The sequence below is a fragment of the Stigmatopora nigra genome, chromosome 4 (genome assembly GCF_051989575.1).
Source record: "Stigmatopora nigra isolate UIUO_SnigA chromosome 4, RoL_Snig_1.1, whole genome shotgun sequence".
Lineage (NCBI taxonomy): Eukaryota > Metazoa > Chordata > Actinopteri > Syngnathiformes > Syngnathidae > Stigmatopora > Stigmatopora nigra.
This window is the reverse complement of record NC_135511.1, coordinates 19,362,738-19,389,090: the sequence shown is the minus strand read 5'-3', so window position 1 is coordinate 19,389,090 and position 26,353 is coordinate 19,362,738. Positions and strand designations below refer to the sequence as shown.

At 51.9% G+C, this 26,353-nt stretch overlaps 3 protein-coding genes across 11 annotated transcripts; 1 reads left to right on the top strand and 2 right to left on the bottom strand.

The window, feature by feature from the left end:
• Positions 1–14,185: 14,185 nt before the first annotated feature.
• Positions 14,186–17,401, bottom strand: LOC144195542 (divergent protein kinase domain 1C-like). Of its 6 annotated transcripts, none has more exons than XM_077715258.1 (9): positions 17,105–17,401; positions 16,653–16,996; positions 16,141–16,344; positions 16,017–16,073; positions 15,666–15,823; positions 15,345–15,606; positions 14,724–14,958; positions 14,587–14,661; positions 14,186–14,517 (listed from the first exon to the last, which is right to left on the bottom strand). In XM_077715258.1, the coding sequence occupies exons 2-9, from the start codon at positions 16,830–16,832 to the stop codon at positions 14,366–14,368; spliced, it is 1,323 nt and encodes a 440-aa protein (XP_077571384.1). In that variant the 5' UTR covers positions 16,833–16,996; positions 17,105–17,401; the 3' UTR covers positions 14,186–14,365. The 6 variants fall into 6 exon arrangements, with proteins under 6 accessions (XP_077571384.1, XP_077571385.1, XP_077571381.1 ...); XM_077715259.1 differs by having other exon boundaries at positions 14,794–14,958; XM_077715255.1 differs by having other exon boundaries at positions 14,587–14,958; positions 16,653–17,021.
• A 401-nt stretch (positions 17,402–17,802) lies between these two features.
• Positions 17,803–20,912, top strand: LOC144195006 (cytochrome b5-like). 4 transcript variants are annotated; one of them, XM_077714311.1, is made up of 5 exons: positions 17,806–18,311; positions 18,700–18,864; positions 18,937–18,966; positions 19,914–19,948; positions 20,031–20,912. In XM_077714311.1, the coding sequence occupies exons 1-5, from the start codon at positions 18,192–18,194 to the stop codon at positions 20,110–20,112; spliced, it is 432 nt and encodes a 143-aa protein (XP_077570437.1). In that variant the 5' UTR covers positions 17,806–18,191; the 3' UTR covers positions 20,113–20,912. The 4 variants fall into 4 exon arrangements, with proteins under 4 accessions (XP_077570435.1, XP_077570437.1, XP_077570436.1 ...); XM_077714312.1 differs by having other exon boundaries at positions 17,823–18,311; positions 18,736–18,864; positions 20,031–20,910; XM_077714309.1 differs by having other exon boundaries at positions 17,803–18,311; positions 19,914–20,911.
• On the bottom strand, positions 20,799–26,325 carry LOC144195005 (ubiquitin-associated domain-containing protein 1-like). Its single transcript, XM_077714307.1, has 10 exons — positions 25,569–26,325; positions 24,990–25,110; positions 24,476–24,549; positions 24,143–24,250; positions 23,519–23,621; positions 23,326–23,428; positions 22,661–22,847; positions 22,512–22,598; positions 21,764–21,902; positions 20,799–21,250 (listed from the first exon to the last, which is right to left on the bottom strand). Exons 1-10 carry the CDS (start codon positions 25,704–25,706, stop codon positions 21,135–21,137), a joined length of 1,176 nt encoding a protein of 391 aa, XP_077570433.1. The 5' UTR covers positions 25,707–26,325; the 3' UTR covers positions 20,799–21,134.
• Positions 26,326–26,353: the final 28 nt, after the last annotated feature.

Sequence of the window (26,353 nt, the reverse complement as noted above, 5' to 3'; positions counted from 1 at the left end):
TGTAACTGTAACGTTTAACGTGTGAACTTTGAACTTTAACTGTGTAACTGTTAACGTTAACTGTTAACTGTAACGTTTAACTTTAACTGTTAACTGTGAACTTTAACGTTGAACGTGTTTAACTTTTAACTTTAACTGTAAACTTTACGTTAACTGTAACTTGTACTGGTAACTTGAACTGTATCTTGTAACGGTTGTAACACAGCACACCCCCCCCCCCCCGTCTGTCTTGCGTGCCCCGCGCTGCGCTCCCCCACCCCCACCCCCCACCCCCACCCCCACCCCCACCCCCACCCCCACCCCCACCCCCACCCCACCCCCTCACCCTCCCCCACCCACCACCCCCCCCACCCCCACCCCTCCACCCCCACCCCTCCCCCACCCCTCCCCACCCCCACCCCCACCCCCTACCCCTCCCCACCCCCACACCCACCCCCACTCCCCACCCCCTCCCCCACCCCCACCCCCACCCCCACACCCACCCCCTCCCCCACCCCCACCCCCACCCACCCCCTCCCCCACCCCCACCCCCTCCCCCACCCCCACCCCCACCCCCCACCCCCACCCCCACCCCCACCCCCACCCCCCTCCCCCACCCCCTCCCCACCCCCTCCCCCACCCCCACCCCCACCCCCACCCCCACCCCCACCCCCACCCCCACCCCCACCCCCACCCCCACCCCCTCCCCCTCCCCCACCCCCTCCCCCACCCCCACCCCCACCCCCACCCCCACCCCACCCCCTCCCCACCCCCACCCCCACCCCACCCCCTCCCCCACCCCTCCCCTCCCCCTACCCCACACCCCACCCCTCCCCTCCCCTACCCCACCCCACACCCACCCCCACCACCCTCACCCTACCCCTACCCCCTCCCCTAACCCACCCCCTCCCCCAAACCCTCACCCTCTCCCCAAACCCTACCCCAACCCTACCCCCCTCCCCTAACCCTCACCCTCACCCTAACCCTACCCCTAACCCTACCCTCCCCCTAACCCTAACCGCTAACCCTACCCCTCACCTAACCCTACCCCACCCCCTACCCAACCCCACCCTCACCCTAACCCCTCACCCTAACCCTACCCCTAACCCTAACCCCCTAACCCTCACCCTAACCCTAACCCTACCCCTACACCCAAACCCTAACCCTAACCCTAACCCTAACCCTAACCCTAACCCTAACCTAACCCAAACCCTAACCCTAACCCTAACCCTACCCAACCCCTAACCCTAACCCTAACCCTAACCCTAACCCTAACCCTACCCTCCTACCCTAACCCTACCCTAACCCTAACCCTAACCCTAACCCCTAACCCTAACCCTAACCCTAACCCTACCCCCAACCCCTAACCCTAACCCTCACCCTAACCCTAACCCTACCCTAACCCTAACCCTAACCCTAACCCTAACCCTAACCCTAACCCTAACCCTAACCCTAACCCTAACCCCTAACCCTAACCCTAACCCTAACCCTAACCCTAACCTAACCCTAACCCTAACCCTAACCCTAACCCTAACCCTAACCCTAACCCTAACCCTAACCCTACCCTAACCCTAACCCTAACCCTAACCCTAACCCTAACCCTAACCCTAACCCTAACCCTAACCCTAACCCTAACCCTAACCCTAACCCTAACCCTAACCCTAACCCTAACCCTAACCCTAACCCTAACCCTAACCCTAACCCTAACCCTAACCCTAACCCTAACCCTAACCCTAACCCTAACCCTAACCCTAACCCTAACCCTAACCCTAACCCTAACCCTAACCCTAACCCTAACCCTAACCCTAACCCTAACCCTAACCCTAACCCTAACCCTAACCCTAACCCTAACCCTAACCCTAACCCTAACCCTAAACCCTAACCCTAACCCTAACCCTAACCCTAACCCTAACCCTAACCCTAACCCTAACCTAACCCTAACCCTAACCCTAACCTAACCCTAACCCTAACCCTAACCCTAACCCTAACCCTAACCCTAACCCTAACCCTAACCCTAACCCTAACCCTAACCCTAACCCTAACCCTAACCCTAACCCTAACCCTAACCCTAACCCTAACCCTAACCCTAACCCTAACCCTAACCCTAACCCTAACCCTAACCCTAACCCTAACCCTAACCCTAACCCTAACCCTAACCCTAACCCTAACCCTAACCCTAACCCTAACCCTAACCCTAACCCTAACCCTAACCCTAACCCTAACCCTAACCCTAACCCTAACCCTAACCCTAACCCTAACCCTAACCAACCCTAACCCTAACCCTAACCCTAACCCTAACCCTAACCCTAACCCTAACCCTAACCCTAACCCTAACCCTAACCCTAACCCTAACCCTAACCCTAACCCTAACCCTAACCCTAACCCTAACCCTAACCCTAACCCTAACCCTAACCCTAACCCTAACCCTAACCCTAACCCTAACCCTAACCCTAACCCTAACCCTAACCCTAACCCTAACCCTAACCCTAACCCTAACCCTAACCCTAACCCTAACCCTAACCCTAACCCTAACCCTAACCCTAACCCTAACCCTAACCCTAACCCTAACCCTAACCCTAACCCTAACCCTAACCCTAACCCTAACCCTAACCCTAACCCTAACCCTAACCCTAACCCTAACCCTAACCCTAACCCTAACCCTAACCCTAACCCTAACCCTAACCCTAACCCTAACCCTAACCCTAACCCTAACCCTAACCCTAACCCTAACCCTAACCCTAACCCTAACCCTAACCCTAACCCTAACCCTAACCCTAACCCTAACCCTAACCCTAACCCTAACCCTAACCCTAACCCTAACCCTAACCCTAACCCTAACCCTAACCCTAACCCTAACCCTAACCCTAACCCTAACCCTAACCCTAACCCTAACCCTAACCCTAACCCTAACCCTAACCCTAACCCTAACCCTAACCCTAACCCTAACCCTAACCCTAACCCTAACCCTAACCCTAACCCTAACCCTAACCCTAACCCTAACCCTAACCCTAACCCTAACCCTAACCCTAACCCTAACCCTAACCCTAACCCTAACCCTAACCCTAACCCTAACCCTAACCCTAACCCTAACCCTAACCCTAACCCTAACCCTAACCCTAACCCTAACCCTAACCCTAACCCTAACCCTAACCCTAACCCTAACCCTAACCCTAACCCTAACCCTAACCCTAACCCTAACCCTAACCCTAACCCTAACCCTAACCCTAACCCTAACCCTAACCCTAACCCTAACCCTAACCCTAACCCTAACCCTAACCCTAACCCTAACCCTAACCCTAACCCTAACCCTAACCCTAACCCTAACCCTAACCCTAACCCTAACCCTAACCCTAACCCTAACCCTAACCCTAACCCTAACCCTAACCCTAACCCTAACCCTAACCCTAACCCTAACCCTAACCCTAACCCTAACCCTAACCCTAACCCTAACCCTAACCCTAACCCTAACCCTAACCCTAACCCTAACCCTAACCCTAACCCTAACCCTAACCCTAACCCTAACCCTAACCCTAACCCTAACCCTAACCCTAACCCTAACCCTAACCCTAACCCTAACCCTAACCCTAACCCTAACCCTAACCCTAACCCTAACCCTAACCCTAACCCTAACCCTAACCCTAACCCTAACCCTAACCCTAACCCTAACCCTAACCCTAACCCTAACCCTAACCCTAACCCTAACCCTAACCCTAACCCTAACCCTAACCCTAACCCTAACCCTAACCCTAACCCTAACCCTAACCCTAACCCTAACCCTAACCCTAACCCTAACCCTAACCCTAACCCTAACCCTAACCCTAACCCTAACCCTAACCCTAACCCTAACCCTAACCCTAACCCTAACCCTAACCCTAACCCTAACCCTAACCCTAACCCTAACCCTAACCCTAACCCTAACCCTAACCCTAACCCTAACCCTAACCCTAACCCTAACCCTAACCCTAACCCTAACCCTAACCCTAACCCTAACCCTAACCCTAACCCTAACCCTAACCCTAACCCTAACCCTAACCCTAACCCTAACCCTAACCCTAACCCTAACCCTAACCCTAACCCTAACCCTAACCCTAACCCTAACCCTAACCCTAACCCTAACCCTAACCCTAACCCTAACCCTAACCCTAACCCTAACCCTAACCCTAACCCTAACCCTAACCCTAACCCTAACCCTAACCCTAACCCTAACCCTAACCCTAACCCTAACCCTAACCCTAACCCTAACCCTAACCCTAACCCTAACCCTAACCCTAACCCTAACCCTAACCCTAACCCTAACCCTAACCCTAACCCTAACCCTAACCCTAACCCTAACCCTAACCCTAACCCTAACCCTAACCCTAACCCTAACCCTAACCCTAACCCTAACCCTAACCCTAACCCTAACCCTAACCCTAACCCTAACCCTAACCCTAACCCTAACCCTAACCCTAACCCTAACCCTAACCCTAACCCTAACCCTAACCCTAACCCTAACCCTAACCCTAACCCTAACCCTAACCCTAACCCTAACCCTAACCCTAACCCTAACCCTAACCCTAACCCTAACCCTAACCCTAACCCTAACCCTAACCCTAACCCTAACCCTAACCCTAACCCTAACCCTAACCCTAACCCTAACCCTAACCCTAACCCTAACCCTAACCCTAACCCTAACCCTAACCCTAACCCTAACCCTAACCCTAACCCTAACCCTAACCCTAACCCTAACCCTAACCCTAACCCTAACCCTAACCCTAACCCTAACCCTAACCCTAACCCTAACCCTAACCCTAACCCTAACCCTAACCCTAACCCTAACCCTAACCCTAACCCTAACCCTAACCCTAACCCTAACCCTAACCCTAACCCTAACCCTAACCCTAACCCTAACCCTAACCCTAACCCTAACCCTAACCCTAACCCTAACCCTAACCCTAACCCTAACCCTAACCCTAACCCTAACCCTAACCCTAACCCTAACCCTAACCCTAACCCTAACCCTAACCCTAACCCTAACCCTAACCCTAACCCTAACCCTAACCCTAACCCTAACCCTAACCCTAACCCTAACCCTAACCCTAACCCTAACCCTAACCCTAACCCTAACCCTAACCCTAACCCTAACCCTAACCCTAACCCTAACCCTAACCCTAACCCTAACCCTAACCCTAACCCTAACCCTAACCCTAACCCTAACCCTAACCCTAACCCTAACCCTAACCCTAACCCTAACCCTAACCCTAACCCTAACCCTAACCCTAACCCTAACCCTAACCCTAACCCTAACCCTAACCCTAACCCTAACCCTAACCCTAACCCTAACCCTAACCCTAACCCTAACCCTAACCCTAACCCTAACCCTAACCCTAACCCTAACCCTAACCCTAACCCTAACCCTAACCCTAACCCTAACCCTAACCCTAACCCTAACCCTAACCCTAACCCTAACCCTAACCCTAACCCTAACCCTAACCCTAACCCTAACCCTAACCCTAACCCTAACCCTAACCCTAACCCTAACCCTAACCCTAACCCTAACCCTAACCCTAACCCTAACCCTAACCCTAACCCTAACCCTAACCCTAACCCTAACCCTAACCCTAACCCTAACCCTAACCCTAACCCTAACCCTAACCCTAACCCTAACCCTAACCCTAACCCTAACCCTAACCCTAACCCTAACCCTAACCCTAACCCTAACCCTAACCCTAACCCTAACCCTAACCCTAACCCTAACCCTAACCCTAACCCTAACCCTAACCCTAACCCTAACCCTAACCCTAACCCTAACCCTAACCCTAACCCTAACCCTAACCCTAACCCTAACCCTAACCCTAACCCTAACCCTAACCCTAACCCTAACCCTAACCCTAACCCTAACCCTAACCCTAACCCTAACCCTAACCCTAACCCTAACCCTAACCCTAACCCTAACCCTAACCCTAACCCTAACCCTAACCCTAACCCTAACCCTAACCCTAACCCTAACCCTAACCCTAACCCTAACCCTAACCCTAACCCTAACCCTAACCCTAACCCTAACCCTAACCCTAACCCTAACCCTAACCCTAACCCTAACCCTAACCCTAACCCTAACCCTAACCCTAACCCTAACCCTAACCCTAACCCTAACCCTAACCCTAACCCTAACCCTAACCCTAACCCTAACCCTAACCCTAACCCTAACCCTAACCCTAACCCTAACCCTAACCCTAACCCTAACCCTAACCCTAACCCTAACCCTAACCCTAACCCTAACCCTAACCCTAACCCTAACCCTAACCCTAACCCTAACCCTAACCCTAACCCTAACCCTAACCCTAACCCTAACCCTAACCCTAACCCTAACCCTAACCCTAACCCTAACCCTAACCCTAACCCTAACCCTAACCCTAACCCTAACCCTAACCCTAACCCTAACCCTAACCCTAACCCTAACCCTAACCCTAACCCTAACCCTAACCCTAACCCTAACCCTAACCCTAACCCTAACCCTAACCCTAACCCTAACCCTAACCCTAACCCTAACCCTAACCCTAACCCTAACCCTAACCCTAACCCTAACCCTAACCCTAACCCTAACCCTAACCCTAACCCTAACCCTAACCCTAACCCTAACCCTAACCCTAACCCTAACCCTAACCCTAACCCTAACCCTAACCCTAACCCTAACCCTAACCCTAACCCTAACCCTAACCCTAACCCTAACCCTAACCCTAACCCTAACCCTAACCCTAACCCTAACCCTAACCCTAACCCTAACCCTAACCCTAACCCTAACCCTAACCCTAACCCTAACCCTAACCCTAACCCTAACCCTAACCCTAACCCTAACCCTAACCCTAACCCTAACCCTAACCCTAACCCTAACCCTAACCCTAACCCTAACCCTAACCCTAACCCTAACCCTAACCCTAACCCTAACCCTAACCCTAACCCTAACCCTAACCCTAACCCTAACCCTAACCCTAACCCTAACCCTAACCCTAACCCTAACCCTAACCCTAACCCTAACCCTAACCCTAACCCTAACCCTAACCCTAACCCTAACCCTAACCCTAACCCTAACCCTAACCCTAACCCTAACCCTAACCCTAACCCTAACCCTAACCCTAACCCTAACCCTAACCCTAACCCTAACCCTAACCCTAACCCTAACCCTAACCCTAACCCTAACCCTAACCCTAACCCTAACCCTAACCCTAACCCTAACCCTAACCCTAACCCTAACCCTAACCCTAACCCTAACCCTAACCCTAACCCTAACCCTAACCCTAACCCTAACCCTAACCCTAACCCTAACCCTAACCCTAACCCTAACCCTAACCCTAACCCTAACCCTAACCCTAACCCTAACCCTAACCCTAACCCTAACCCTAACCCTAACCCTAACCCTAACCCTAACCCTAACCCTAACCCTAACCCTAACCCTAACCCTAACCCTAACCCTAACCCTAACCCTAACCCTAACCCTAACCCTAACCCTAACCCTAACCCTAACCCTAACCCTAACCCTAACCCTAACCCTAACCCTAACCCTAACCCTAACCCTAACCCTAACCCTAACCCTAACCCTAACCCTAACCCTAACCCTAACCCTAACCCTAACCCTAACCCTAACCCTAACCCTAACCCTAACCCTAACCCTAACCCTAACCCTAACCCTAACCCTAACCCTAACCCTAACCCTAACCCTAACCCTAACCCTAACCCTAACCCTAACCCTAACCCTAACCCTAACCCTAACCCTAACCCTAACCCTAACCCTAACCCTAACCCTAACCCTAACCCTAACCCTAACCCTAACCCTAACCCTAACCCTAACCCTAACCCTAACCCTAACCCTAACCCTAACCCTAACCCTAACCCTAACCCTAACCCTAACCCTAACCCTAACCCTAACCCTAACCCTAACCCTAACCCTAACCCTAACCCTAACCCTAACCCTAACCCTAACCCTAACCCTAACCCTAACCCTAACCCTAACCCTAACCCTAACCCTAACCCTAACCCTAACCCTAACCCTAACCCTAACCCTAACCCTAACCCTAACCCTAACCCTAACCCTAACCCTAACCCTAACCCTAACCCTAACCCTAACCCTAACCCTAACCCTAACCCTAACCCTAACCCTAACCCTAACCCTAACCCTAACCCTAACCCTAACCCTAACCCTAACCCTAACCCTAACCCTAACCCTAACCCTAACCCTAACCCTAACCCTAACCCTAACCCTAACCCTAACCCTAACCCTAACCCTAACCCTAACCCTAACCCTAACCCTAACCCTAACCCTAACCCTAACCCTAACCCTAACCCTAACCCTAACCCTAACCCTAACCCTAACCCTAACCCTAACCCTAACCCTAACCCTAACCCTAACCCTAACCCTAACCCTAACCCTAACCCTAACCCTAACCCTAACCCTAACCCTAACCCTAACCCTAACCCTAACCCTAACCCTAACCCTAACCCTAACCCTAACCCTAACCCTAACCCTAACCCTAACCCTAACCCTAACCCTAACCCTAACCCTAACCCTAACCCTAACCCTAACCCTAACCCTAACCCTAACCCTAACCCTAACCCTAACCCTAACCCTAACCCTAACCCTAACCCTAACCCTAACCCTAACCCTAACCCTAACCCTAACCCTAACCCTAACCCTAACCCTAACCCTAACCCTAACCCTAACCCTAACCCTAACCCTAACCCTAACCCTAACCCTAACCCTAACCCTAACCCTAACCCTAACCCTAACCCTAACCCTAACCCTAACCCTAACCCTAACCCTAACCCTAACCCTAACCCTAACCCTAACCCTAACCCTAACCCTAACCCTAACCCTAACCCTAACCCTAACCCTAACCCTAACCCTAACCCTAACCCTAACCCTAACCCTAACCCCTAACCCCTAACCCCTAACCCTAACCCTAACCCTAACCCTAACCCCTAACCCTAACCCTAACCCTAACCCTAACCCTAACCCTAACCCTAACCCTAACCCTAACCCTAACCCTAACCCTAACCCTAACCCTAACCCTAACCCTAACCCTAACCCTAACCCTAACCCTAACCCTAACCCTAACCCTAACCCCTAACCCCTAACCCCAACCCCAACCCCAACCCCAACCCCAACCCCAACCCTAACCCTAACCCTAACCCTAACCCTAACCCTAACCCTAACCCTAACCCTAACCCTAACCCTAACCCTAACCCTAACCCTAACCCTAACCCTAACCCTAACCCTAACCCTAACCCCTAACCCTAACCCCTAACCCCTAACCCCTAACCCCTAACCCCTAACCCCTAACCCTAACCCTAACCCTAACCCTAACCCTAACCCTAACCCTAACCCTAACCCTAACCCTAACCCTAACCCTAACCCTAACCCTAACCCTAACCCTAACCCTAACCCCTAACCCCTAACCCTAACCCTAACCCTAACCCTAACCCTAACCCTACACCTAAGCCTGACCTTAAACCCAAACCTACACGTAGGCTTAACCCTGACCTAAAACTAAACCAAACCTATAACACAACAGTAACAATAAACCAAAACAGTAAACATTAAACAAAAAGGTAACAATAACCCAAAACTAAGCCAACTAAAAGCCTCAACCTCTCCACATTAGGGTTAGGAAGTAGTTATAGTGTTTGGATATTGCATGGAAGGGATTGGTAAAAGTTAATATTATGAATTAGATTAAGGTTTAATTCTAATGGGGGTGGGGGTGGGGGTCCAGGTCCGGCAGGGCTCGCGCGGGGGTGAGGGGAATCCGGCAGGGCTCGCGCGGTGGTGGGGGGATCCAGCAGGGCTCGCGCGGTGGTGGGGGGATCCGGCAGGGCTCGCGCGGGGGTGGGGGGATCAAGCAGGGCTCGCGCGGGCAGGGTCCAGGTCCGGCAGGGCTCGCGCGGGGGTGGGGGCGGGGTCCAGGTCCGGCAGGGCTCGCGCGGGGGTGGGGGCGGGGTCCAGGTCCGGCAGGGCACGCGCGGGGGTGGGGGCAGGGATCCAGCAGGGCACGCGCGGGGGTGGGGGCAGGGATCCAGCAGGGCACGCGCGGGGGTGGGGGCAGGGATCCAGCAGGGCACGCGCGGGGGTGGGGGCAGGGATCCAGCAGGGCACGCGCGGGGGTGGGGGCAGGGATCCAGCAGGGCACGCGCGGGGGTGGGGGCAGGGATCCAGCAGGGATCCAGCAGGGCACGCGCGGGGGTGGGGGCAGGGATCCAGCAGGGCACGCGCGGGGGTGGGGGCAGGGGTCCAGCAGGGCACGCGCGGGGGTGGGGGCAGGGGTCCAGCAGGGCACGCGCGGGGGTGGGGGCAGGGGTCCAGCAGGGCACGCGCGGGGGTGGGGGCAGGGGTCCAGCAGGGCACGCGCGGGGGTGGGGGGCAGGGGTCCAGCAGGGCACGCGCGGGGGTGGGGGCAGGGGTCCAGCAGGGCACGCGCGGGGGTGGGGGCAGGGGTCCAGCAGGGCACGCGCGGGGGTGGGGGCAGGGGTCCAGCAGGGCACGCGCGGGGGTGGGGGCAGGGGTCCAGCAGGGCACGCGCGGGGGTGGGGGCAGGGGTCCAGCAGGGCACGCGCGGGGGTGGGGGGCAGGGGTCCAGCAGGGCACGCGCAGGGGTGGGGGCAGGGGTCCAGCAGGGCACGCGCGGGGGTGGGGGCAGGGGTCCAGCAGGGCACGCGCGGGGGTGGGGGCAGGGGTCCAGCAGGGCACGCGCGGGGGTGGGGGCAGGGGTCCAGCAGGGCACGCGCGGGGGTGGGGGCAGGGGTCCAGCAGGGCACGCGCGGGGGTGGGGGCAGGGGTCCAGCAGGGCACGCGCGGGGGTGGGGGCAGGGGTCCAGCAGGGCACGCGCGGGGGTGGGGCAGAGGTCCAGCAGGGCACGCGCGGGGGTGGGGGCAGGGGTCCAGCAGGGCACGTGCGGGGGTGGGGGCAGGGGTCCAGCAGGGCACGCGCGGGGGTGGGGGCAGGGGTCCAGCAGGGCACGCGCGGGGGTGGGGGCAGGGGTCCAGCAGGGCACGCGCGGGGGTGGGGGCAGGGGTCCAGCAGGGCACGCGCGGGGGTGGGGGCAGGGGTCCAGCAGGGCACGCGCGGGGGTGGGGGCAGGGGTCCAGCAGGGCACGCGCGGGGGTGGGGGCAGGGGTCCAGCAGGGCACGCGCGGGGGTGGGGGCAGGGGTCCAGCAGGGCACGCGCGGGGGTGGGGGCAGGGGTCCAGCAGGGCACGCGCGGGGGTGGGGGCACCACATTACTGGGAAATATTGCAGGGTTTTTAGGTTGGAAAAAAATATTGCAAGGTGCACTTTTTCCCAACGGCCACAAGATGTCAGCAAGAGATCATATTACTGGGAAGTAATTTTCAAATCAAAGAGGATGGCTAAGTTCTTGGTCAGGTAAATAATTGTATGGTGAACTTTTTCAAATCAGCCACAAGATGGCAGGAAGAGATCATATTAATGGGAAATATTTTTTAAATCAAAGCGTATGGGAGGTATTTTGGGTTCCAAGACCAATTGCGGGTTATGTCACCAATCATGCCTACGAATAAACTAGTTTCAGGGTTGCGGTTATAGTCAATTAAAAGTCAAATCAATTAGAAGAAACTTACATTAGCCGACATCTTGAGACGACTTGCGTTGGCGTCCAGAAGAACCTGTAAAGTGGTATGAAGTGAGAATGTGTTTCCCAAACTATTTATAGCTGCAGTACTTTTTACTTTGAAAAAAATGCAAGTCACACCATTATATATTATCATTTAAAATTTACAATATACAGTGGTAGTTCGACATATGAGCAATTCGAGATACGAGTAAAATTTTGAGCAAATAATTATCTCTAGATACAAGACCAATTTCGAGATACGAGAAAGCAAGACATGTAACTGTTTATGATTATAGCGCACTGGTCTTAAGTGTTTTTTCCCCCCGTCACTCAGCGCAAATGGCGTAGCGATCTCTATTACAAGGAATATACATTATTTAGCGTTGGCAAGTGGTCATGCGTTATTCCATTGTGAGGACATTTATGTGCATCATTTTCGTAATATTTTGAAGGGAATATGAGAAAGCAAACAGCCCATGGATAGTGAAAATCAGGTTGGAAGCGGGATAAACAGCCAACCCGGCCGGCCGGGGAAAAGGAAGATATAAAAATGCAGAAAAAAAATTTGATGTTTAGTGTAAGGTTAGGTGAAGTTTATTTAAAAAATGTTGTTTTGAAACGAGCGTGTTAATGTGCAAAAAGGATTTGGGTCCATCTCTCCTTCCCCCTTCAAAGTCTGTATAATTTTAGTACTACTATTAAACACATTTTAATAACATTAAACCACTAGTTTTGTGTTACTTTGTCAATAGATGGTGGATTTGAAGAAATACAAAATTTTTCCAATCCAATATCCTGTTGTTGTTTTTTTCCAGAGGGTGGGAAAGAATTAACGTCTAGCCCCCTTCAAACTCTGTATAATTTCAGTACTACTATTACTATGAAGACCCGAATAATAGTAGGCACCGGAATAATAGTAGGCAGTGGAAAATTCCAAAGATAATGAATAGTAGTAGTAGTAGTAGTAGTACTATTATTCCGGTGCGTACTATTATTTGGGTCTTCATAGTACTCTTGTTCGGGTCTTCATAGTACTCTTGTTCGGGTCTTCATAGTACTCTTGTTCGGGTCTTCATAGTACTCTTGTTCGGGTCTTCACAGTACTCTTGTTCGGGTCTTCACAGTACTCTTGTTCGGGTCTTCACAGTACTCTTGTTCGGGTCTTCACAGTACTCTTGTTCGGGTCTTCACAGTACTCTTGTTCGGGTCTTCACAGTACTCTTGTTCGGGTCTTCACAGTACTCTTGTTCGGGTCTTCACAGTACTCTTGTTCGGGTCTTCACAGTACTCTTGTTCGGGTCTTCACAGTACTCTTGTTCGGGTCTTCATAGTAAACATATTTTGGTAATATTAAACTACTATTTTTGTGTTACTTTGTAAATATATGTCGAATTAGAAGATATAAAACCTTCTTTCCAATTCAATATCCTGTCTTGTTTTTCAGAGGGTGGGAATAAATTACCCCCCCCCCCCCCCACACCATTTCTTTGTCCGTCTCTCTCTCTCTCTCTCTCTCTCCCCCTTCAAAATCTGTATAATTTTAGCACTACTATTAAACACATTTTAGTAATATTAACCCACTAGACTTGTGTTACTTTGTAATTAAATGGCAGATTAGAGGAACGAACGAATGAACTTTTTTTAATAGTCGCCATTTTGAACAAAAGCCTCACGTCCGGAATGCTAACATTTAAATGGGCAAATTCGACGTCTATCACGCCTACCAAAAAAAGGTTACAGGTTAACGTAAACGCAATAAAGAGAGATAAATCAATTGCAAGGAGATAATTACCATACTTCAAAGCCAAACGCCGACTAGACATGGACACCATGTCGTCAATACAGCAACTACTAGCCCATGACTAGGGCAACATTACAACTGCGGCGCATGTACAACAGAGATACAAATAGCCAACTTTAGAGTTATTATGATAGAATGTACTCACGTCCTTTTACGGATGAACACAGTCCAAATTCTTCCGACAAACATTTGGAGCTCGCTAACATCATGCCGTTTGCGAGGACCGTGGCGAAAAAGGAAGTGGCGTCATTGCGTCCTTTCAAAATGGAGACTTCCGTTTTACAAAATAAAATACTATTATGCGGTTATTTAATTTCTCGCGAGATTTTATACAGGTTCACAGTTGTATGCCGTAGGGGGCTACATCTTACATTTAACGTGCAAGTAGTACCACAACATTGCCCCACGTAAACTCGTATAATTACAATGATTAGTGATAACATTAAATGAGTTTCATTTCATCTCTATAGTCTCTTTTTTATGACGTGCATCAAAAAGGTATCAGATTCTAAACAAGCTCTTAACATTTTGGTTGCTTGTTTATAAATTGAAGAGATTAAAGATTGAGTTGACAGTTACACACTTCAAAATAGCTATAAAAATAAATAACCTTAACCCTCTCTCTTAGTGGGCGTGAATTTGAATATTGGTGAGTGGGTTTCAGTTACAAAGGTATTTTTATATAAGGATTTTTTAAATTATATATTTTATTTGCCAAAGACAAACCGATGTACCCCCATGGCCCACCAAAATCAGTAAAGACTATGAGATCAGATGAACCAACACATTGAGTTTGAGTTATAATTTTTTTGAATAAGGGATAGCATAAATTAATCAACATATTTATATTCTTGTACATGAACATATAGTATATGTAAATATGAAAGATTGTAGCAGAGGGCTAATTTCCATCTTTAGTCAATTTGTTCTGTTTGTTTGGTCATTTTCAGGGATCGGTCTATCTTTTTTCACAAGACTTATTTGCTATTTTATCAGGTTTGTATTCACACTGGGTGTGATCATTTGCCTTCCTGGAGAAGGCGGGTCAGCACACGGAGGAGGCGGAGGCGCACGTCCCGGTCTACCGCCGCTTGGCCGGGCGCGGCGCATTCCCGCACCGCCCTCTGCAGCTCCACCTGAGGCCGGCCACACAGTGCAGTGGGACGGTGACCGGGAAGAGGGACATGTACAGACGACGTACCCACCTGCAGCGGGAGCCCCGCTTTGGCGCCGAGCAGCGTGGGAGAAAACCAGGGTCTGAAGATTTTCTGGCAAATCACCTGACCGGCGGCAGAAAGAGGATTATCAGCTAGCTGCGTTTCAGCAAAACAAAGCGACCGACCGGACGCCGAGAGAGCAGAGAGCTCTTCCTTCCAATCCCGACGCCTCGGTGAGAGGGGACGGACGGCAACCTGCAGGTTGGTGTTTGCGCGCTGTCGGCGGCAGTGTCGCGCGGCCAGGTCGCAGGACGACGTGCAGTCAAAAAAGCGGCAGTCATCGTCACCGGCACACTGATGCCCCAAGATCTCCTCCATCTTGGGCTGGAAGAAGGCCATGTCCACGTCAATGGCCACCACCTATCCCACATGGCAAGTCAGCCAAGGCAAGGAAAAGCGGGCCGCCAGCAATGGATGTGAAAAACGTTGAAGCCGCCCGGCGTGACTCAAAAGCGCTCAAATCGAGAACATTTCCAATTGGCATGGTGGCGATCATGGGTGGGCTGGCTCCAACGATAAGGCAATTTCTCAAATTTTCCATTTGGGGAAGGGCATTTTCTTTGGAAGGTCTCTTGAATTTTGGTTAAAGTGCCCATTGGAAGGACTCGGCTGAAAATTGACCACGACCGCCACCACCAGCACCACCACTTCCACCGCCCCACGGACATTTTTGGAAAGGAACGGAGCGCACGGTGGACTTCAAACATTTGCACAATAAGGAAAGATAAAAAGCTGACGATGCTGACGGTCAAGTCCTTCCTGATGGCAAAGTTCTCTGGCTTGACGTCGCACAGGTGAACTTTGTGCGCAAAGTCGTCGTCAAAGTGTCGCACCATGTCCAGGAAGCTCAGCGCCAGGCGGTGGACGTCCGTCGCCCGTTGCTCCCCATTCTCCAAGGAGAAGATGTTTCGGTCCCACGCGTGGCCCGCCGACAGAGACTCCACGGCATAAAAGTGCCCGCAGGAACCCAGCACCTTGGGCACGTGGGCGCTCAGGTCCTGCAGGACTCTGCCACTGCTGGGTTAGAGGGGCCGGAGCCGAGCGAGCGAGCGAGCGGGGTGGCTCACCTGAGGAAAGCGTACTCCTCCTGCTGCAGCAGTGACCACATCGACGTCAGCTCGGCCCTGGAGTAAATCTTCCTGGCGGGCAGAGAAGCCGGGCTCCCGTGGGCTCCCTCCTCCACATCATCTTCCCCCTCCCCGGCCAAACCCAGCCACCGCCGCACCTGCCGAAATACATATTCACGTGTGGGTCTTCTGGTAGTGCACGGTTGCGCGGGAAAACCTAAAGCTTCGGAGAGACCGAGTGTCGTCTTCCCCGCAAAAATTGCCCATGTCAGACGTCCCGAAAACACCCACCCCGACGGATATGGAGCATGTAACCAACCCCTAACCTGAGCCATAGGTGGGTCCACTTACCTCCAAAGTGGCGGCGTGCAGAATGGCCAAAGGAGACGCGTCCTCCGCTCCTGCATCCTGCGGTCGGCGGGCAAGACGTGCACTAGCTCAGGAGCGCCTGTCCTCTTTTTCCCTTGTTGCGTACCTGGTATTCCAGCCACCCCAGGGGTCGGTAGGAGGACAGGTTTTCCAACTGGGACTTGAGGACCACGGGCCGTCCTCTCCAGCGGACAGCCATGACCTTCTTGCCCCTCTCGTAGTAGAGACAGCGCTGGTAGACCATCAGGCCGCGGACGCACAGGTCGGGGCACAAGTCGCCCGCCGCCGAGCCCTCGGCAAAATCCCAGCACTGCCAAAGACCGGAGGGAGAACAATTGAAAATGGCGAGGACGCCCCCTTCCGTCGCACCTCCTTTTCTTCCCGTGCTCCCGCCTGACGTTGTACCAGGGTTAGATTAGATCAGGGACAGAGAACCTATAGCTCGGGAGCCATGTGAGGCTCTTTTGATGGCTCTCCGAGGTCAAATACGGAAAACCGCAGTGAAAGTACTGATTCCCGATCGCACCAATAAGGGGGACGGCCGCTGCCTACTTTAGGCAGGAGCCATGCGGCCAATGGGCCGAAATCAATCACACCAAGCTTTTGCGCGGGACTCACCAGTCGGCGCAGGATCCTCTTGCCGTCTTCGTCGGTGCAGGCGTCGGACAGGAAGACGTCCTTGTCGGTGGCGCGGGGCCGGAGCGGAAGGCCTCCCAGCAGTAGGCAGAACGCCGCGCAGGCCAGGAGCGGCGCCAATATGATGCGGCAGCAGCCGGGGCGACGACGCCCGCCCGACATGGCGGCCGACTGTACGGAAAACGGGGCTTTTTCCGATCACGGCCGGCCACACGATTTAACCCGAACCGCTCGGAAACCCCCGGCAAGTGTCCATAAAATTATCAGCCTGATGGAGGGTTCAAGATGAAGAAAGCAGTCATGCAGTCAAGCAGTCATTTCATCTTCTACAAGATAGCAAAAAAAAACAAACTTGGAAGAAAAAGACGGTAAGCCTACGCAGGGACAGCCTTCAGAACCCCACACTCCTCCTATATAATTGTGGAAAAACTCACATATTTGCTGTCTTTCAAAGTATCACTTTGGTGTCCCGGAGGTGTCGGAGGATGAGAGGGACGAGTCGGCGAAGCACGAGAACGGGAACCCGTCGGCGCGGCAGGTATCGCCCCTACAGCCAAAAGCGAGAGGGATCCCGTTGCGGCGACTTCCTCGAGATGATCTGAGGTGACCTGGCCCCAAACGTCCGGACAGTTCCACTCTTCCGGTAAGTCGCCGAGTTCGCTGGACGTGAGTTAGGTTGCGGCAGCTCAAGAGCTTTCTTCCCAAATGAGCTGCAACTTCTTATTCGTCTACCAAACCTATTGGAGGAGCACCGCCCAAGAGAGGGGGAGAAAGAAAAAAAAAAAAAGAAAAAAGGAATCTTGCGGGGGTTTTCAAACACATGAAGATGCTCCCGAGGGTCGTCAGCTTGCCTTTTGCCCCGAGTGAAGACTGTAAGGCCGCAGTTGAATGCCCCCAGCCTCATTTAAGCGCGTCCGTGCGTGTGCCCGCATGCCGAGGCACATCTGTTTACGGTCGGGCCGCTGCTCCCAAACGCCCCCGCGTGGTAGTGGAGGCCTCGTACTGCAAGCGCGTGGAGGTTTCCTGAAGAAAGCGAGACGCCCCACAGTACAAATAACACACGACTTTCTCTCTATGGCTCTCTCCAAAGCTTCCTTCCTCCTCGCCTCCCTCCCTAGCCCTCTCCTCTTCTCCGCTCTCCTCTCCAACAGCCGCTCCCTCCCCGAGCGAACTTTCACCTCGTCCCGCCGGCGGTCCACGCTGGATCAAGCGGGCGAGGCGTCCAATGGCAGAAGCCAGCGATAGACATCAGCCAATGGGAACTGGGGAGTCGCGAGCAAGTCTAAATAACATTGGGCTAAAGTGCGACAAGTCACCGAGCCAGGCGCTATCTTAGTAGATGTTGACTTTGAAAAACATGAGCAAGAAATTGCACTTTGAGCCATTGCGGGCTGTTTGGAAAGCCGGCGCCAAGACGCCTTTCGGCGGAATCTAGTTGCCGTTTAAAGACTGGGGATAGCGTGGTGGAAGAGCTCGGCGTCCTCTAAATCAAACTTGGGATTCTGATCGAGCAGGAGCAAAATGGCGGGCAAAGTAGTCAAATACTTGAGACTGGACGACATCAGCCAGCAGAACTCTCTCAAGTGCACTTGGATCATGATACGCCACAAGGTCTATGACGTCAGCAGTTTCCTCCAGGAGGTGAGTGCCAGCGGGGCAAGTCCGTGTTAGGGTCAGGTTTTGCCGAACCCGACGACCTCGGTATCAGACGGAAGAAAGTAGTACGGCAAGTGCAAAGGAGCTGGCTTCCCGACCACTTTGGATGGGGCCCTCCATATTTTTCACTCTGTTCACTCTGGTTCATTGTGCGTGTGAAAACACGCCCAGGCAAATATGCAAAAAGCGTAGCACGTACCTTTGAGCCTGGCGGGTCTTTGCGCTTTGGGATGTGACGAGAAGGCAGCGTTTCTCTGGCGAAAGCTGGGGGCATCTCCTGCTTTGGCTTGCTTGCTCGCCCAGAAGGCAGCGGGTTTCTCTGGCAAAACCTGGGCTCGGGTCCCACCTTCGCTTGGTTGCTCACCTGACGCAGCGCCTTTTCTTTTCACGCTGCGGCGCCCGGGAGCAGCACCCGGGTGGCGAGGAGGTCCTGAGGGAGCACTCCGGCGCCGACGCCACCGAGAGCTTCGAGGACGCCGGCCACTCCGCCGACGCCCGCCGAGTCGCCGCCCAAATGCTCATTGGAGAGCTCCATCCGGTAATGAGTGGCCACTGGCGCCGGCGGCCAGACAAAAGGGCGTCTCGTCACTGTCCGTCTTTGTGCGCCTAGGACGACAGAGACAAAGTCACCGAGCCTCCGGTAAGATGCTCCAAAATGGCTCTTGTTGGGAAAATCATCTGCGATTTACCACGGGCCGAAACGTCTTACCCCGTACGCCGCCTTTCGACGTGAAGCTCGGGTGCTATCCGACGTCGTCGGAGGGTCGCCCACCGGCTCCATCTTTTCCATTCCCTCGCGCCAGGTGGATGGATGGCCAATGTAACGTGTTTTCCGCCATCTCTTTTGCGATCCACTTAGACCAGGGGCGGGCACTTTTCCCATTTAAGATGCTCGTGATATCCTCATTTATAAATTCCGCACGGTGAGTCACTATCCGCCGTGATAAACTGATTTTCTCAGGCACAATATACCAGATGTCTCCACCACACATTCTTTTTAAAAACTCACCCTTAGACAAGGGTTTTGCTGGCTCTTGATTTTCGAATGAAAGCATAAAACTGCCCTTGGTACTTGACTCTTGTAAGGCAGTTTGACGGTTGAGCCTTTAAATTAGCGGCCAACTTCTGAGCAGCAGCTTCCCTTGCTTTTGTTGACAGCTCGATAGCATAGTTAGCATTATTTTTGCATGCTACTGTTATACATACTCTTAAAAAAAACGCCTCAGTTCCTTGGCATTTTAGGCCTACCTCAGATGATCGGTGGTCTGTGAAAATATATTTGGTTGTCCGCTCCGTATTGAACACTCGACATTCTTTGTACGCTTTCCTTTTCTTAGGTCCGCTCATCTTTACAGAAGGGCCGATGGGAAAAACATTAGAACTGCAGGGGGAAAATGAACAAGGTTTATTCATTTAATACGATCAAGTTTAGCGGGCCAAATTCAAACGTTTGGCAGGCCGTAGTTTGCCCTGCCTGCCTTAGACAATGAGGCCACTGTCTTGTCCTTTGCTATTAGATTTCTGCGTCGAGCGTGACGACGTGTTCGTTCGCGCCGGCCCTGACGTCAGGGCGTATTTGTTTTTCAGGAGAGTCTGGCGACCGTGTTGGAGGAGGAGCCCAGGTATGTGCTCGCCCGCTCGCACACGCACGCAAAGCAAAGACGACCCAACCTGACCCGGCGTGCCCACCCGCCGCCTTTTCAGCCGCTGGCTGAACTGGCTGATTCCGGTGGCGGCGGCGGCCATCGTCATGCTCACGTACGGCGTGTACGCGGGCGAGCCCTGACGTCACGTTCCCGAGGATTTGAGGTCTGGCCTGGTGCGGGAAGAAAGACGCCTGCCCGGTTGCGGGCCTCCATCCGCACTGCTGTGGCAAAAGAAATTAGAGGGACACTGATTGTCACTTCCTTATGAGCATTAATTTACATGTCATGTCTTTGTGAACAAATTCAATCACTCGTCTGTTATGATCGGACAGCCGTTTCGGGCCACCAAAAAAAGAGGAACATGCAAGCTCCACACAGGTGGACTGACCTGGATTAGAAGCCAGGCAGGCCTCCGACAGTCAGGTTGACAGGGCAACCGCCCCGCAGCTGGATTTTCATCACATTTTCCACCATAAAGTACTCGCACCATATCGGATAGCACTTTTGAGTCAACATTGAAAAATGCAGACACCCAAGTGAGAAGACAAATCCCATCTCTATCAATATTCTTTCAGAAATATTTATAGTTGTGCTACATCAACTCACCTGACTTGGGTGTGGGCAGGGGTGGGCTCCCTTCCGGCTGCTGACGGTCCGATTGTAAGTGCGAATGGTCACCCGTCTTTCCTCCCCCTGCGCGTGGCCTCCGGCCGGCTGGCGACCGGGCCCGGCCGTCGTCCGCCTTTCGCGAGGAGTCGGCCGGGATTGGCTCCGGCAGATCTCACGAGGATGCGCCGTAAGGAATACAAATGAATGACATCACCGCTGTTGAAAAATCATTTCATTTGTGCATACGTTGATTTATCAGCCTGAACTTTGTCGAGTGCACTCAATTGACACGAGAAAGCTGAAAAAGGAGAAAATACAAATAAATAACATGTTTTCCAAATCGACACCGGATGTAAACATTAAACATGCGCACGGGGTGGCTTCTGACCAAAAGGACACGGCGGTATTGTGAAATAAATGCAGATTGTTGTAGGTCCTTTTAAAAACAAGATGGCAAATACAACTTTGTCTAGTCGGCAGAATAACAACATGGGCATTGTTTGACGAGTAGAATAAGGGCGACTGGTGTCGTCGTGTCCATCTTAGTGTCCGCCTATGTGCGATTGAGGGTTTGGAAGATTCTGGAGATCTGGAGCATGACGGGGCCCGTCTCGGGGTCGTTCATCCACTGAGTGCTGTTCAACGGGTTTTCCAGCATGTCCTCGAAGGCTTTGCGGGCACCGCCGGAAAACAGAGACGCCAAGCAAAAGCAGTCAGTCAAAAAAGGGGGGCTCCCGGAATGAACGCTTGCTCATTTATGCAACCAATTAACAAGTGAGCAACGGACACCAAAGACCTGGAAAAGCACTACAAATATCAAGCATCAAACAGTTGGCCCATAAATGCAAAAAAATGCAGTAAGTAATCCCTCAAATATGGCAGTTATTGTAGACCAGACATGGCCGCAATCATCAAAAAATCCCAAAGTAGGGACACCCCTCTTATAGCTATCTTTTTTTTTGCCTTCAGTGCCGAGTCCTAGTAGAGAGAGCAGCTTCCGCTTGGGAATTTCAGGGTGGATTTTCATTTTCACAAAACTTAATTTTCCCTTTTCTTTGAATAATATCAGAAAATAATCGTGAAGTGAATTTGCGATAATTGAAGTCACGATCATCCGGGGAAGACTACCCCCAAATCAACAGAAAAGGAGCAAAATATATAGGAAGGGACCTGGCGGCGTACCAAGTAAAGTCTTGGGGTTGGTTAAGCCCAGCTGGACAACAGGGTTTTCCAGAATGGCCTGAAAAAGCGGACTATCGGTGTCGATGCCTTTGTCCATGTCCTCCGCGGACGGCTTCTTGTCTCCCAGCAGCCACTCGCACTGGAAGGCAAAAGGATGGCATGAAGAGGCAAAGCTTTGACACCCGAGTATGCACAGCTTTTAAAACAGCGTTTCATTTGGTCAAATATCAATCCGCCGACCGACACCCGAGACTGGAGAACATTTTGATAACGGCGCCCAATTTTTCTTTTCAGTCACACCGAGAAGAACGTTCTCGCTCCCAGACTGAAACGCAACAAGAAACATTTTGCAAGATGCTTACTAAGTCAAATTGTCAAAACAACGCGTTGGGACTCCGAGGGCACAGCAATCGGGATCTCCCCGCCAGAGTCCCAAGGAGGAAAGCAAAGGGGTTAGGGCAGAGTTGGGCAAACTCTTCCACTGAGGGCCGCGGTGGGTGAGGCTTTTCATTTCAACCCGTAAAGAGGACAGCTTTTCACCAATTTGGTGGTCTACGAGTGCAATCATTGGATTGCCGGGAGTTGCTTCTGGCTTCGGCACAACTTCCGCCGGTTCAACCGTCTGTCTTGGATGGCTTGGAGCAAAAAGCTGCACCCGCAGCGGCCCCGCAACGGCCCCGCTGGAGCGGTTTGCCCACCACCGGGTTACTATTTCACAGTGGTTAGGAAGTGATCCACACGGACTTACCGCAGCATCTTGCTGGTTATTATTGACCTTAAGCGCGTCGATCACCTGCTTCTCCTCAAATCCCATCTCCATCAGAGCAAAAACGGCCTAGGCGCAAGCAGAGGTCAAACAAGGGATGGAACAAGAGAGCAGAAAATGTCAGCGCTCACTCTGGAATCTGCTCGGAAGTCCCTTTTCCTGCGAATCCTCTTAAAAATCTCCGTCAGCTCATCTTGCCCGCCAGACGAGGTGGAGCTCCCGTCTGAGGGGCGGCACGGCACCCCGGAGGAGGCGGCGTCCGCCGATGGATCATCCACGTGCTCAATCAGCCATTCCATGGCTTGAGTCACCGACATGCTACAGAGGAGGCAAACGGGACACATTTCTTTCTTCCTCCAAGTCCTTGGAGACAGACTGTTGACATTCATAAAGATGAAGTCACCCAGGAATGCCATCAAAATCAAAAGGGAACCAAAAATAGGACACGAGCAATAAATAGAAAGTGGCCCATGAATCAAAAGTAAGTGACTGGAGAGTGGGGGGGGGGGCGCAAAACCTGACATTAATTTCACACGAATTGACCAAAGTGAATAGCAAGCGACCCACAATCAACACCAAGTGAGCTGTAAAAGTCAAGATCAAGAGGACCCCAGAAAACATGTTTGGGGAGCAGCATTCACGCCTCACTTTCTATTCATTTGGTGGCCTTTGCGGGTGACGTCCTGTTGACCTTAGGCCACTTGTGCTTAATGCGGTAGCGAGACACACTGCTTGTGCTAAAAGGGGTGGCCTGACTGGCAGAACGTATGCTTATGCTTATGCTGCTGAGACTGACTGGTTGAGTCTGAGGGCTTTGACCGCTCTGCTCTCAGGGAAGCCCATCTCGGTCAGTTGTTGGAGCGCCGCCTCGTCCACGCGCTCGTCCTCGTCCAACATGTCTGCGAACGGAGTATCGGGTGTCAGCTCACTCAAGTGCGGTTTAGCTCACCGACTTCACGGAGTCTAGTTCAATGGATGGCGTCACCCACCGTTGGCCTTTTTGAAAAGCTCCACGGCGTCGGGGTTCAAGGCCAGGAGCTTCTGGGCCACCTCGATAAGGGACACCAGAATCTTTCGGAGCTCCGTCTGAAACTGGACAAAGTCAGAGCGAGGTCAACTCTCTTTCCCTGCCATTGATGGCAATCGGCGTCCAGTCCTTTGGAAATGACTGGAAAGTGTGGGCTCTGGTGCGCGGTAAGGCTTTTGAATTGGTGGCAGGAGCATGAAAAGAGACATCTTTGCCCCATGATGTCACGTTCCCGTGTCTAAGTCAATGGGTCGACGGGACGGGATTCAAAATCGGGACAAAGGCACCTGGAAATGCGTCCAAATGGAATAGGTCATGACTTGGCAATGCCCCAAAATCAGCACGTGACCTTTCAATGCTTCCAAAATGAGCAGGTGACCTTTCAATGCCTAAAAAATCTGCATATTCGGCAGGTGACCTTTCAATGCCTAAAAAAATCTGCAAATTCGGCAGGTGACCTTTCAATGGCTCCAAAAATCAGGAAATTCAGCGGGTGACCTTTCAATGCCTCCAAAATCAGCACAAAGTGACCCACAACAACCCACTACGTCTGATCCTCAAGAGAGCACCAGAAAGTTTTACGTACGTCTCTGATGTTGTGCTGCACGACGGTCTGATCCGTGTGCCTAATGCTGAGGTTGGCGGTGGCCTTCAAGATGGCGTCCTTGTCCGGGGCCTTGTTGTCCACTTTTTTCTGTCGAGAGCACAATAGCGGGGAAAACATTGGTCTGCGTTTCTATCAAAGCCTGCCCTTTGAAGACATTATTTTAGCATTGTCAAGGCATCCGGCTCTAAGCTGCTACCGAAGGGACCAGTTGCCCAATCCATTTGCAGTGGGAGCGCTGGCAGCAAATGAACGCATGTTCTAGCTAGATAAACATAGCGCCCAGACTCTACTTGTGCTTTGACCGAGACCCACCTTGTCTTCCGCACTCACGTCTACCATCTTGGGAGGCGTGGGGGTCGCCCTTTTCTTTAGGAGCAGAAGAACATCTAGAATAGAGCAATCCAAAGTAGCAGTGAGTACAACAAGAGGTCGAACGATATGAGATTTTTAAAGGGGCGATGGCGACTTCAAAAAATAAGTGAAAATTAAAATCAGCCCATATCTTATTGGAGTGGAAGAAAATGCACAATACGCTCTGGTGCCAGACAGGAAGCAAGACCTATTGTCAGGATTAACCCTTGAAACAATACAACTATTTTCTCCTGGTAATACTGCAGGGTTTTGTTGTTGTTGTCGTCACATGTTGTTGGTTTTTTTTCTTTTTTCTTTTTTTTTTTTTAAATCGTACTTGCACTGTGACTTTAATCTCGTAATGTTACCATTTTTGTCCCTCGTAATTACACTTCTACTTTTATCTTGTAAAATTTGAACTTTACCGCACTCTTGAAAATGACATCAGCTACAGCTAGACCCCACGCAGTCCCACCTCTATCTTTGAGGCGTTCTTCGGCCACCGTTTTGGTGTCGCTCAGCACTCGTTCCGTCGCCGCGTGGATGAGCTTGTGGTGTGTGAGCGTCTTGGGATCGTCCGAGTTTCCTGGCCAGCACTGCAACAAAGATGGCCAAAAATGACATTTCTTCACCGACGTACCTGAATGACAGGAACTTAAAACGTGTGTCCTGGAACATGTGAAGCGTCACAAGGCTACGCAGAACATTTGTCCAGAAATTGTAGTCCAAGTTCAAGCAAGTGGACACGAACTTCGAATACAAGTACTATACACGTAATTGTAGTTGTAGTCCAAGTACACCTCATTGTAGTATAAGTTGTAATACAAGTACTCTATCCTAACTAGTACAAAACTAGTGTGTACTTCTTTTGCAGTAAGGTGGTGTGCTATGCAGTTACAAAGGTCGTAAATTGATCCTGGAGAGAAACGCCAGGGACCTGCTATCTATCATCTGAGATTCGGTTTCGCTCAGCTCAGCCGAGCCCAAAATAGTCATGTATAGGAATTTGAATGGAAATGCAAGGAGGAAGAGGACATAGGGTAGCAAAACTTACATGTTTCAAACACTTCTCCTTGACTTTGTCCAACGTGGTGTCTTCCGTTATCTCCTCCAGCCACTCGTCGCCGTCCACAGTGCAGATGTGGATCTTCAACACTTTACCGGCGAACATTTTTTCCTCCTGAACGAACATGGTGGCCTATTCGGGGCTTTTCGAGCCCCCGTGCCCACAAATTCAATGAATAAATTATGTTTCAATTTCAAAGTTCGTGCTATTTACTTTAGGAATAGCTACTAATTAGTTCAACTCGCCGTCGGTTGTGTTTTGGACAGCGGGCTCGCTGGTTAGCTAGCTAGCTTGCTAGCAAGGGGTGAACGGTTAAACGGATGATTTCAGCGGAGAATTGTTTTTAGGTGGCCAGCTTTACGGCCCGGACAAAAGTATAGGCTTGGGTCGGTGCCCCGCAGTTTCCGAATTAGGAAAAGTAAAGTGACAGCCGAGCCTATTTTTACCCTCACGGTGAACCTCGAGTTAGAAGAGCAGCGGCAGCATTGAATCATGGGAGTTGTAGTCCTTCCCACAGGAAGAAAAATCTTAGTTCGTACAAATGGAACAGTTTAAAGATACATCAAATGTTCACCAGATAGCAGACTTTCACCCAAAACAACAAAATCCACTGGATTACATAATTGAATTGAATTTTAAAAGGAAACATATTAAGGATTCCTTGATGCCCGACGAAATTCCGTCAATCAGGAGGTGGCGCATAGTCACGTGGCCACCACCGTGATTCCCGTGGCAACCAGAAATGACTAATTTGCTGTGACGCAAAATTGTGA